General features: G+C 37.6%; 2 protein-coding genes across 2 annotated transcripts in view; both read right to left on the bottom strand.

Annotated features, from left to right (window-relative positions):
- Positions 1-7,059, bottom strand: part of LOC146483986 (mechanosensory protein 2-like) — a 29,870-nt gene extending 22,811 nt beyond the window's left edge. Inside the window, exons 1-4 of the mRNA XM_085105307.1 lie at positions 6,912-7,059; positions 1,802-2,331; positions 1,554-1,574; positions 651-754 (exon numbers count right to left, since the gene is read on the bottom strand). Of these exons, the coding sequence (XP_084961433.1) occupies positions 651-754; positions 1,554-1,574; positions 1,802-1,934 (258 nt within the window). The 5' untranslated portion in view covers positions 1,935-2,331; positions 6,912-7,059. The remainder of the gene's footprint in view (positions 1-650; positions 755-1,553; positions 1,575-1,801; positions 2,332-6,911) is intronic.
- Positions 1-13,976, bottom strand: part of LOC146483985 (mechanosensory protein 2-like) — a 55,072-nt gene that overhangs the window by 21,083 nt on the left and 20,013 nt on the right. The window lies entirely within an intron of this gene.

Below are 13,976 nucleotides of genomic sequence, written 5' to 3'. Positions count from 1 at the left end.
CTTGTTTAAAGTAGTGTGTATTGTATTCAGTACTTTGTATTTTAATAATTATAACAACAGAACTCAAGAGGGAGATGAAGAAAAAATTTGAGAGTAAAACAGGGTTGGGAACGAAATTTTGACAGCGCTCACCATATGGGCTAGTGTCCTAATAAGAACTGCACCAAAAAAGTCACAATTTGTAAGCCCAAGAAGATTTGACACTCGCCTGTCCAGTGGGCGAGGGCTAAGCCCCATCCCTGGTATTAAATATGAAGTATTCACTTTATAAACCATGCGTTACATTCAACTTTGAAAGGCGCAGATTATACAACAAACAGCAGTCATATGCACTGAAAACAGGAATCGGAAGAAAAAGAAGAAAAAACTATAATTACACTACAATTGCATAAAATTTTCTAGAAGGAAAAGTGCTGTGGAACTGACAGAAAAAATGAGTGGGAAATGAAAAGCTCACTCTCCCTTCCCCCCACTACCCACCCTTCCTCCCCCCCAAAAAAACAAACAAATAAAACATCCGGTACATACATTATCAAAAAATCTCCCTCTTCAATTAAAAACAAATTAATTTTTCCAACACTCGTCGGAATGAGATGTTAGAATTTTCATAGTTATTTTGGCTATACATTTGGCTAGATCTGCAAGCATACCTTAACACAGAAGCATAGTGACAATGGCAAGGTACAAATAAACATCAAGAGAGAGACATGTGGCAGCACACAATCACATATGCCTCGGCTTTCAGAACCACCGCCTGAAAATAAAACAGTCAAGTAAAATTAATTATTAGCAAATTTTAAAAGTTTACAACCATAAACTACACTGTACCTACACAAGTCCTTCCTGTCTGTATAAGAATGTTTGGATTATTCTATTTCCATAATTCATAAGCCCATTGACATATCAAATGGTCGATAATACATCATGTGCAGTGAATTTATATCGTTAAAAGACTCTTAAAACTCCTCTTTTTTACTATGCGGTGTTTTATCAGCTGATAAAACATTCCTCGTTATTATGCGGTGTATTATCAGATATAAAAACATTGCACGTTACCTTTTAATATGAATTAATTATCAACACAGCAACTGACATAACAAATGGTGGGTGCATTTGGATTTTTGTTTTTCCTACCATTCTGCCATTCCAGAAAAATTTCAAATGAACACTTTGTCACTTCATGAGTTGACTTTGGAGTAGCATTCTCGATTAAATTAGCCTTCCGAAAAGCTCTGAAACAGGACGCCATGTCCTCTTCGGTTAGTAGAAGAAAAGTTCAAACACGTGTTAGATTTGATTTTCTTGCATACTAATTTAAAACCTAATGTTTTTCTCGTATGCTAATTTCCAACGCTCACAAAAGCATACTTGTTATAAAATCTATTGACACACGCTTTTCAAGGAATGTTTTTGAAGCCGTTCAAAAAACTTGCAGCACGTGTTTTATCGGGTCTAAAACCACTCGGCACAAACATTACCTAACCTGCTGGTCCAAAAATACGCTGTTGGTCATACAGTTACACTAGAACTACTTGGACTAACTAGAAAATTACCATTGTCATCAACAGCTCCATCTGAAACAGAGAAGATGTCGATGTATTAGTCAAAGAACAATGTCTGGTGATAATAAATAACCTGTATGCGAGGATGCGAGGATGAGAAATAAAATAAGAATAAGAAAATAATTTTATAATAATAACTTCAAATTGAAATATTCAATCCTTACACGCTTCTGTGAAAACACAGTTCATATTAAATAATTGATAAGTGTATAATTTTTTAAGTTATCAATCTGGAGAACCTTTTTGTTTCAGAACTTGGCTCATCTCCGGTGTAATCTCCAATGCTGACATCATGACTGTCACTGTAACACATATGTATGGTTTTCCACGCAACAAGGAGGAAACGCGACAACAAAGAACTACAAGAACCATCAGAACCAGAAGAACCACGAGAACCACAAGAGCTACGAGAACTACGAGAGGCACAACCAGAGAACCAGAAAAACCACGAAAACAGGAGCACCACTTTAATTACGAGAACCAGAAGGTCTACCCACAGCAATGACGAGACGCGAAAAAAGCTCAAACAGTTGAAGCACGGGTACCACGATACTCAAAAGAACGGCAACCAGATCAAGCAGGTAAACCACATAACACAGAAGTAACCAAATAACCACGAGAACCAGAGCCGCGAAAACCAGAAAAGTCCAAGAAACACTAATGAAGTTGAAGAACCACAAGAAGAGGATGAAAAGAGCCACGGGAGCCGTGAGAATCAGTAGAATCCCGAGAGCCACCTCACCTACGGTAACTTTGGTAACAACGTCATCTAAAAACAAACAAACAAAAAATTAAAAAAACAAACAAACAAACAAAAACAGGAAAATCATGCATATCTGCAGGAGCCATAATTAGAGATGGAGACTGTAACGAGATTTGACTTGTGAGATTTGATTTGTGAGGTTTGTGAGATTTGTGTGATTTGACTTGTGAGATTTGATTTGTGAGATTTGTGAGATTTGCGAGATTTGATTTGATTTGACCATTTTGACTTGTGGGCTTGTCCCCATGTGTTGTACCCAAAAAATCTATTTTTGTTGCGGGCCCAAGGGAGGCCAGAAACCTAATCTTGACAGTGACCAGCGGATTGCGTATTACGCGTGCGCGCCACGTTTATAACAAATAACTTTTGTTCTGCAACCTAAGAACGATAAAAATGCAAACTATGTGTCAACTAGAACAGTTTGTCACATGGGATCCCAACCTCGTTCCCAGGGTCTGAGAACGAGGTTGATGGGATCCAAGCTTCTGTCACATGGATCGAAGGACGTTTTGCTGACATTGTTGACGCGAGCTTCGAGGACTTCCAGCGTAATTGGATTTGCTGTAGGTTATTTTTTAAGGTTAGTTAAATTATATTGAATACTGACTAGAAATACGTGACTCGCAAAACCTCGCGAAGCTGGGGCTGGGTGGAAAGCCCTCTTTACTCGTATTATAGCATCAAATGAGGAGATTAAAAGGGGCATAGGATTTTTTTTATGAGCATGGTCTTTTCGTAGTTCCACAGGCTAGTTTGCGGTTGAAAACCTATTTCTGACGCGACGTAATGTACAACGGGCGTGTAGTGGTCGAAACGTCGCGATCCACATCTTTGTGACTCAATCGTGAGACAAACAATTAACTTATCTATCATTTTAAACCACGATGACCAACACCTTTCATGATAAATAGATTCCATTTTGCCTTGCGTCTGTACTCAGATAAAGCACAGATGACGTCAAAACGTGGTGAGATGATCTGATGTTCTTACCTCGTTTTGACGTCCTCTGTGCATTATCAGAGTACAGAACACAGCAAAATAATGGGAATCTAAGACATGCAACAAGGGCTCGACATTTCGGAGTCATCTTGCATGTCTCTGCTTCAGGAAATCCCTTTGATTAAAATGGAATCTATTTGTTTTATACAATAACTATAAGACATTTCAACACATTTCGGGAGCATCGCGTTGCCTGAGCTGAGTTAACAACTTTCCAGCAAACTCAGTTTTAGACTACTAAACAAATGCAATTGTGATCCTGTAAATTGGAGTATAATCCGAAAGAGTTTCACTAACAATACTTTCAAAATTGATCTTTATCCTATAAGGAAATCCTGACCCCAAAATATTACAGCATGTAAGTCGCTTCCTGTCGCTTTCCTGCGATTTGTAATCGATAACTCGTCATTACCGGATTTCTGTTGGCGACATATTTCGACAAATATTTGCTTCCTTTTCACGTCACAACAAAGTTCTAGCTAAGGTGACCCTCAACGGTCTTTGTCCAATTTTTTATCGGGCAGTTTTCCTTTCCTGCGAAAATTCGCCTGTTTGTCCGTTACTCGAAAAACAGTTTGCATAACTTCGTTGATTAGTCGCTGGCTGGACTCTAGACTCTGATCACGTGTGCCGGTCACACCACCCGATGAAGTTGATTGTGTGTCTATACTCTAATCACAAACTCCGCTACATATATCAAAACGCGAGTTTTACACTGTTCATTGTATAATGTAACGTTTCAAGATGGAACAGACATATAACCTCTTTTCTCGATTTCTCGCACTTAATAGGAACATGCACAACGACTCGATTAGGGAGCGTCTCCTTCGTGGACACAATTATTCATTTGTAGAATATCTTTAAAATAATATGAATATAATTATACAAAGCTATATTTACAGTGCGACTACTGTTACCGGAGTCACTTAAACAAATTAAGATGACTGATCAAATCACAGGACACGAACAACGAATTCCCGCTGAAGTCGATCGAACCAATCAGCGCTTACAACCAAAGACAGCTGAAAAGATTACAAAGTTTTCACAAAGAGAGCTAAATCAGAGGATTCGTTACCGAACATTTCTTTTAGTTGATGAGAAATATATTTAGATTTGGCTCAGAGAATCACGCAAAGACAAGTAGAAGATAATAGTAAAGAAGTCGAAATTCAGTCGATTATCTTGCAAAAGGCGGCGTGTCGGAATATCTCAATAAACTGACTTTTGACAAGCTTCGACAAATGATATTTAGAAACAATACATGAAAGTTAAGGAGAGAAATGTTTTTTCTTTGATGTCTGTTTTTCTGGGCTTAGTACCTGACTAACTTGTCTATTTGCTCTACGCCCTGACGAGGACCTGGCTTTGTCAGTAATATCAAAATCTCAGAACCTTACTGATATCACCCGTTTGATATTCTGTTTGATCTTCTGCAACCCGGCAACTTTGCGAAACTTTGACGCGTATAAATATAAGTTTTGTCTAGATATCCGGTAGCCGGGCAGGATTATCAAATATTACGTGTCCGGCAGTGCGATAATTTCTCAATTTCGAGTCCATTTATCCAATACTATTTTTGTTTTCGTTGCAAGGCGATTCAGAAATCGAAGGTCCTTGGCGGCCGATCATTCTGCGAGCTCGGACATACCATGAAATCACTTCAGTCCTGAGTTTGAAAAATCACTCAACTCACGGACACGGTGCCTCGAAGTTAAGTCTAAACACGTAAATAATTTTCAAGTCTGATTATTCCGAGATTTGCATTTGCGGAGCGGTGACGGAAATTGCAACAAATTGAGGACTTTAATGGACTACTTCTAAAATAGACCCGGAACGGAGAAATTGTCCGACTGCCGGACACGGAGTGCTTTGAAAATCCTGTCCGGCAGTTTACACCGCAAACTCACAAATAATTTCCAAATTTGATTATGGCGAGATTTGCATATACTGCGGAGCGGTCAGCGAAATTGACTCAGCAAAATGAGGACTGTAATAGACAACTTCTTCGTGATTCAAACGAAGATAGCATTGGATCAAAGGACTATTTCGCGTAAATTATCCTGTCCGGCTGCCAGACATCTAGACAAAGCTAATATACGCGTCAAAGTTTTACAAAGGTGCGGGAGTTGCGGAATATCAAACAGAATATCAATATCAATGAGGTTCTTAGATTTTGATGTTACTGGCAAAGCCAGGTCCTCGTCCGTGCGTAGAGCAAATAGGCAAGTCAGCTACTAAGCTCAGAAAATCAGACCTCAAAGAGAAACATTTTTCTACTTAAACTTTCATGCATTGTCCCTAAATATCATTTGTCGAAGCTTGTCAACAACACTGAGATACTACGACACGCCGCCATTTGCAAGATAATCAACTGAATTTCGACTTCCTTTATACTATTACCTTCTACTTGTCTTTATGTGATTCTCTAAGCCAAATCTAAACATTAATTTCCCATCAACTGAAAAATATGTTCGGTAAAGAATCCTCTGATTTAGCTCGCTGTGAAAACTTTGTATCTTTGTATATTTGGTTAAAGCACTGATAATTGGTTCGATCAACTTTAGCCAGAATGTTCTGTGATGTGATTTGTATAACTTTGTTTAAGTGACCCTGGTAGCAGACTAACAGTAGTCGCACTGTAACAACGCGATCATGTTCAACGTAACACTTATGTAAAATAAAAATTCACCAGCCAAATTTTAACAGATTCTAAAGATGTTCGTAGATTGATTGTTCTATTCTTGCTGTAATATCATGGGTGACAAATTACTCCTCAAGTTTGGGGCGAAATTTCAGCCTTAATGTGAAATTACAAGCTATACCAATGTTTCCTATATCTCAGTGCCAAGATGGCGTCAATGTTTGAAGATGTTACTGATGAAGGAAGTTACGGTATTGAAATACGCTACAGAAAACCTAAATGACTCAAATTTCTGCAAGGCTGATCGGACTGCGTAGACACTTAACACGGACAGCGACATAATAGAGACCAAACCGAGAATAAAGAGAATGTGGCAACCGTGGACAGCTGTTTCGAGCTGGTTGGCTATCGTCAGCACGGTGTGGCACAGCAAAAACGCGAGTCGAGTGGTCTACCAAATGCAAGTGGTAGTGATTTCGGATGGACCCAAATTCAGACATCCGTCCACGTACGTCATAGCGCGTGACTACGAAAGCTAAATAAGCGAAAGAGCACAGTTAACTGAGTGAGGGTTTTTTCGAAAACTGGTGTGATGAAAATGTCCTTGAGAAAAACCCTGAGACGGTTCGTCCGGAGCAGTTGGATAAAGTACTCGAGGGGTTTTTTGCCTGCGTGTGTAAACAAGACGGAACCGACCACGATTGTGAGCGTAATTTGTCACCCATGATATCAAAAGGTAATCAAATGGTATACTCGTGAAAAGGCGAGGGAAATTATTAGAAATTTGACAAAACGAAAGTGAAATTATTTCCTTATTTCACGAGCATACCAGTTGATCTAACATATACATATCAATAGCTTACAATGCACGTTTTCTTGTTAGCGAACATTTAGTGCGATTAAGATACAAACGATAAAGGCGTAAATAGTTTAATTATTGACTTACTTGTTTCTTGAATGGCGCCGTTTCCCCTGCGTTGTATTTGTGCCATAAGGATCCTTCAACCCTTCCCGCTAAACTGGAACACAATATTGTTATGCGATTGCAAGCAGGTGTTCAGGCTGCATAATTTTCACCGGCCAATAATAATAATTACACTTTTACAATTCATATCACGTGAGACGTCCGTGTTATCATTCACCTTCTGGCTTCACGGGAGAGATTCAAGATAAATGAATAATTTACGCCTTTCTGGAAGTAGTTTATAAGTTGGTGGTACGAGAACATTTTAAAAAATGATCTCTTGCAGTGCCAACTCGTACGCTACATTTTCATCTGTTGGGCCTAAAAATACGAAACTTTATGGTTTTCAAAAAGAACTGCTATATGGGCATTCTGATGACCAACTTCCTCGGGAACGTCCCTGTGGTATGACATCATTGATGTCCTGTTTTCTGAGAATGTCACGGGAAAGTCCCTGTGGTATGAGATCATTGATGTCCTGTTTTCTGAGAATGTGATATTTTTAGGCTCAAGAGATTAAAGTTTAGTATACGAGTTGGCACTGCAATGAAATGATTACACAAAATTTCCCACATCTTGTATAAAATTGTGTGTAACTTCCACAGCTCGTGTAAAAATCTATGAAATACGTCGCTTGCTTTGAGACAGTTGCAAAGTCGCCGTGATAATTGTTTAGATAACATTGAAGAATTTAAAACGATGGCGGATGGAATTGGTGGTTCCAATTTGGGAAATGTATCATTCAATGCGACTTAATTTTTTTAAAAATTTAAAATGGTTTGATGTAAACAACGAGTGATCAAATCATTTTTTTCGCTCTTTCCACAATTTCCTATGGTTCTGTCTTACGCGAGAAACGTCAATATCACGCGGTGTTGCTGTCTCACTTTTGCGGTCTGTGATTGGTTCCAAAATTGTAATTAACAATTGCGACATTGAACTGGACTAGCTAGCCCTTGACTGGTCAAAACTGACTGTGACAGGGTCGCTTTATTCAAATGGCTTTTCAAACTCTAATGCGGAGTTGATTGAACTTTCAGTTTACTGATTGAAAATGGACTTCAGTGCTCTTATTTCAACAATTTTCTTCAATTCAATTCAATTTTATTCACACTTGTTACAACGAAATACAACATAATTTGTAGTAAGAAAAAAAATTTTAAACGTGCAAAGCAATTTATTTAGTAATTTTACATTCTACGGAAGAATTGCGTAGTGGCCAAAGGAGCAAAGCTTTCGTGTTGGCCACTACCTCTGTGCAGTTAAAAAAAGTAGGGGGAAGTAGAATTCATAACGCTGGTTGAAGAGTTCTGCTAGTTAAATTAGACTCAGGAGTGGAAAATACAATAGTAAGGAAAAAAGTGTTTACAACAAATATATAAGTATATAGTATACGTTAATTTTTTTTATATTATTTATGTTTGGCTATCAAGTAAAAAAAGTTTGTATTTTTTTTTTAAATCATTGTAGGGCAGACACTTAACTTCCATTGGAATTGTTTCCCAGGTTTGTGATGCCACTACTCTAAACCGTGCTAAACCATAATTAGTTCTTGAAAATGGTCTGTACAGGTTTTGACTAGTGGCAAATCTGGTATTATATTTATGGATATCAGAAGCTAGGGAAACAAGATCATGGAGTGCAGGGGGTGTTTCTTTTTTATTGTATTGTAATTTATGCACAAGGGAACCAATTTTCAACTTAAAATTGTTCTCTAGCTTAAGGATTTCTAATAGAGTAAAATATAGTGTTGCATTTTCTCTTTAGTGTGCAAAGAAGATGCAGCGAAGGCAGTTATTATGGCTTATTTTAATCTTTTTTAATTTTGTTTGGCATGCAGTACCCCAGCTCATAAACCCGTAATTAAGATACATATATATGAGCGTATAGTATAGTTGTTTAAGCGTATTCATAGAGACATAGTATCTAAGTTTATATAAAATTCCAATGTTTTTTGTTATTTTGTTGTTAATGTACTGGAGCTGGGCATCCCATCTTAGACAGTCATCGATAAAGACGCCCAGGTATTTGATTTGAGATTTTTGTTCTATGTCACAGGCCGATACTCGAACATCAACTTTCTTCCTAGGCGAGGTTATTAACATATAATGGGTTTTCTTGAAGTTAATTGATAGCTTATTTGCTGCACAGTATTTTAAAACATTTCCAAGTTCTTCATTTTATAACTCTTTGTAATTGCTCTGGGTCGTTTGATGAATAGAAAATATTTGTGTCGTCAGCAAAAATTTTAAAACTCAGTTTCTTTGAGGATTCAGGTAGGTCATTAATGTACAACAAGAAAAGTAGTGGCCCTAAGGTGGAACCTTGAGGCACACCACATGTAATGGTTTTCAAGCTAGATTCTGTATTACCAACTTTAACATACTGTTTATGATTGGTAATATAGCTTGAAAACCATGCGTGGGGAAGACCTCGAATGCCATATTTACTAAGTTTATCTAAAAGAATCTGATGATTGATTGTATCAATTGCCTTTAAAGAATCTAAAAAGATAGCGCATGTTATTTTTTCATCGTCAATTGCTGATTTTAAGTTTTCTAGAGTTTCCAGAATGGCATATTCTGTTGAATAACCTTTTCTAAAGCCGAAATTGGAAGTTAAAGAGCAGACATTGTTTTTCTAAGAAGGAGACAAGTTGCTGATATACTAATCTTTCCAGAACTTTACTAAATGGAGAACTAACTGCTATAGGCCTATAATTCCCTAGCTCAGTTACTGCACCACTCTTAAATATGGGAGTTACTTTGGATATTTTGAACAGTTCAGGAACTTTCCCCGTTAGTATTGACTCGTTATATATTACAGTAAAAGGTTTGGAGAGAAGTTCACTTGCGAGTTTAATTAGCTTGTTGGGGATGTTTAAGGATGTTTTTTTTTTCGTTTAGACTAGTAAATCATGCAAATACCTGTGCTTCCGTTATTGGAGAAAGATAAAAACTACATGTTGGTGAAGAGCTTATGTACCGTGTAGGATCTTTATTATTAGTTATTATTTCCTTAGCTAAGGTTGGCCCGATATTCAAAAAATAGTTTTTAAATAGTTCAGCAATATCTTCCTCCTGTGTGAAGGTGTTATTGTTAACGGTAATTCTGTTGGGACATGTCTGACCTTTAGTTTTCCTTTTAACAAGGGTACCAATGCGCTTAGTTCTTTAGTTCCTCTTCACTGGAAATCTTCATTACAAATGGTATGTTTATACAATACTTTTTAATTCATTTTAATAGAAACCTGCAATTCTAAGAGATCTGAAATAGCGGTTATGCGTTGATTAAATTTAATATCGAAACTTCAAAACAAACTTCTTCCAAAACAATCACGCGTTTCCAATTAAAATTATTCTGATTGTCTTACGCTTAAGTCTTGTAAACTCATTTTTCCATTAACAGAGACAATGTCACGTTAACATCGGCTAACATTGTCATGAAATGGGAAGTCACTTGTCATTTGGGAAATTAATGTTAATCTGGCAAGAGTTCAAAGTGGAACAATTGAAAAGATTAGAGAACAACTGCTGTTCTGCGCTTGTCGCGTTTACAGTTGTGGCCGTACTACTGTAGACAGCCGTAGAGTATCTTCCCTGTTCTTCCAGTCGATCAAACATATCCTTCTGTGTTTGTACGGAGTTATGACTGTCAGACTGGATGGAGGTAAGGTTGGCGTGCCCAGTGAGCTCAGAGATTGCCAGTGGATCGAAATGACCTCGAAGACTTTGAATGGTTCTTTTATCGACCCAACGAGTTGGTAAAGTTCCTCTCGTTTTGGATTTCTGCCTTCCCGACCATTCGTTTCATGATGTTGGCCAGTCCGTCTCTCTTTAGTGGAAGCTTCTTATACCAGATGTCTTCTCTGGGGTTATCAATGGGCTGGAAATAAAATTCGTCGATACCCTGTGGTCTGTGGCTTAAATACTTCTTCAAAGCAAGGTACGGATCTCTCTCATCACCCTTTTTCTTCAAATATTTTGTTGTTGTACTTCCGTCTTGCTTTTGAGTTGTCAGTTTCCCCGATTCTCGCTTTTGTAGAACGCTCTGTGTATTCATAGAAGTTTTCTCGGTCTGTGAGGCCCTGAACCTTACAGTTTAAGTGTTCTTGTCGGCCTCTCATGCCTAACAAATGAATCTGGTGATGTTCCACCGCATGAGATGTAATAACTGTCGCTGAGTTTTCAAACCAATAGCACCACTCGTCCACAGCTTCTCCATCTGACTGTCATCTAACGGATCAGACCTGTTAGGACGGTTCCCTTTTCCTTCAGCCTTTAGTTGCTTTCCTTTTGAAGCGAGCTTCATCTTAAGATTTTCATCCTCTCGGATGTCGAAAGACTCACCGTCCTTTCTTTCGAAGAAAAATCTTCTTAAAAAATTTCGGTAAGTGCTCAGGGTGGACGGCTCGTACTCCTCGCCAAGCCTATCTTTTCTTGTATCTCGTATTTCGAGAAAGAAGTGCCTCAGCAGGTCGGAGGCGTTGGTTTTGTTGATGCTTGTCAACTCCAGTGTCTTGCCATATCGATCGTTGTACCACGCTTGAAGCCGACGAACAGCACTCTCAGTTTCCAGCTTTGACAGTATTCTTCGCGATCTTCTTTCTCTTGAATTCTTCAATCTCCTCGTCGTCCAAGATTACAATACTACTTCTTTTCTTACTCGGCTCAGTTTGGGGCTCAGTTTCGTTACTTTTCGGCTCGCCATTGTCACAGCGGCATTGCGCGTGACACTGCGTGACATGACAGAATCTTACGTTGCGGTGGCTTGGGACCGAGCGGTCCCGGATGACCACGCTAGTTGAACGTTTCAGAACGTTTTCGCTGAGTTAGTACTTTGAGTTGAACATTTCTACGGCTAAAAGGTACCAAGGAACGGATTAAGGACTAAGGTTTATGTCATTAACGGAACAAGGACACAGATTTTTCTTTACCGCATCTCAACGCGTCGCATCGCATCGCATCCGTTACATCGCTAGTACGTTCCCATTGCATTATCAAGGCATTATTCACAAGGAATCTTTTGTAAGGAATCTGGGAATCAACGGTAGTGTGTACAAGAATTTCTGTGAATTAAACTTAAGTTGTGTTTACAATGTACGGCTCATCGATTTGCAAGGTCCTGAGGCAGTTCTGCCGCCTCAGCCATCTTTACTCGGCGACTCTCCTGTTTTGGTTTCGGCATCGATGTTGTCAAATAACTCTTTGAAAAAAGTACCGCAAATATCAAAATTTGGCATTTCGCCAAATTCATCACCACGGGAAACGATATGAAACCTCGACAACTCTTCCATTGATTTTCCAAGCTTTTTCTGTTTCAATTAAACGATTTTAGACACGAAAAATTACGAAATTGTCGGCAAATTTCAAATATCCCGCGACGAATTTGTTTACGCGTAAAAAATGTTACCATGGATACGTTTGCAGGTAGCAAGAATATACATTTTGACCAGGCGCAAAATATTTTTTTTCAGTCTTACTTTTCCTTATAATGGACGAATCACGATACAAAACTAATTGCGATTTTTAATACGGTTGCTCTACTGTTTCACACAAGAGAACTTCTGTTTACTAATGATAGCGGCAATCGCATGACGTCATAAAATCCAAAATGGCGGCGCCCGGGAAATTTAAGAGCGAAAATAGGCGACAACCATATTTGATTGTTAGCACACTTGAATGTCACTTCTACTTTTTAAACTATTATTTAGAATTTAGAAACCATTTCAAACAATTTACCGTCTATTTGTTGTCGGAGTGGAGGTTCCCTTTGAGACATAAAGATTACCCACCTCTGAGTGTTGAAATAGATGATGATGAAGATATACGATTCACATCAACAAATCATAGATTTAGATACCACATTAGTTGGACCTGGAGATTTACCTTAACACCAGGCTACATTTTTATTGAAATTGAATATATTAATATATAACCATTCAATGAATTTAAAACATTTTTTATTTCAATCATATCGATAATAATATGAGTAAAGAAAAATTGGAAGAGATTAAATCCCTGTACAAATTTTACCACAAGCAATGTTGGTGTCATAAAAAGGTTTATAAACAGTTAAGCAAAGAAATTTATTAATCAATACGGCTTCCACCTCTCTTATCGTCATTGGAAAGATAGTGGGTGGAATAACTTTAAATCCAATATCATTGGGAATAATTTCCAGATCAGGTTTGTTATTGAAAACCTTTTCTGAAATAAAAAATTATAAAAAGAAAATTGAAATAAGCACGTTTGTTTACACAACTTACACACACTTACACGCACTGGTGGATTTGAGATCTTTCCTGAAAGGGAAGGATTTTAAGCACACAAATTTTATTACAATAAGAGACTATTGGATGAAATGATTATTGACCTGTGTCCTCCGATAAATTTTGAAAACAGTTTAACGGGGTTTTCAACCTATAAATTAGAAACGTTGTTTCCTGAGATTATTCTATCAATTTTATCTTTATATAATTCAAAAATTTCTGAGAACCACTTTTCATATTCTGATTTTATTTCACAAGGATGAAGAAAGATTTAAAATTCACTTTATTGTATATTTCAAAGGAATTATTCTTTATCTTTCTTTATCAACTTGCGAAATAAATTCTTCCATTACTTGAAAAATTAATTCTATTTTATCCCTGTCTTCTCCAGGAATTTTCATTTCATTCAAAACTTTCTGTATGTGATAATCTCTTTGATACACCGATTCGTTTTGAAAATTACTACTACACCGTATCTCGTATTTGTTTCCAAACATTTGCTCCACAGGAGGATATTCATTGTCAGGGGACTTTTCCGATTCGCTCCACAGGAGGATATTCATTGTCAGGGGACTTTTCCGATTCGATATATTTGTCCATTTTTTTATTTTAAATAATCGTTATTTTTTTTAATTAGGTTACAAGTTTATAATGATTATATGCAAGAGTGTGTATCTTGTCATCCATTATTATTCTTTTATCCTCTTTTCCTGATAATGCAACTTTATAACTTTATTACAAGTGATGAAATAAATGTCATGTTTGTCGCTTTTGAT

This window comes from Pavona decussata, unplaced genomic scaffold (assembly GCF_977016875.1).
Source record: "Pavona decussata unplaced genomic scaffold, jaPavDecu1.1 SCAFFOLD_37, whole genome shotgun sequence".
Lineage (NCBI taxonomy): Eukaryota > Metazoa > Cnidaria > Anthozoa > Scleractinia > Agariciidae > Pavona > Pavona decussata.
This window is presented reverse-complemented; position numbering and strand designations above follow the sequence as displayed.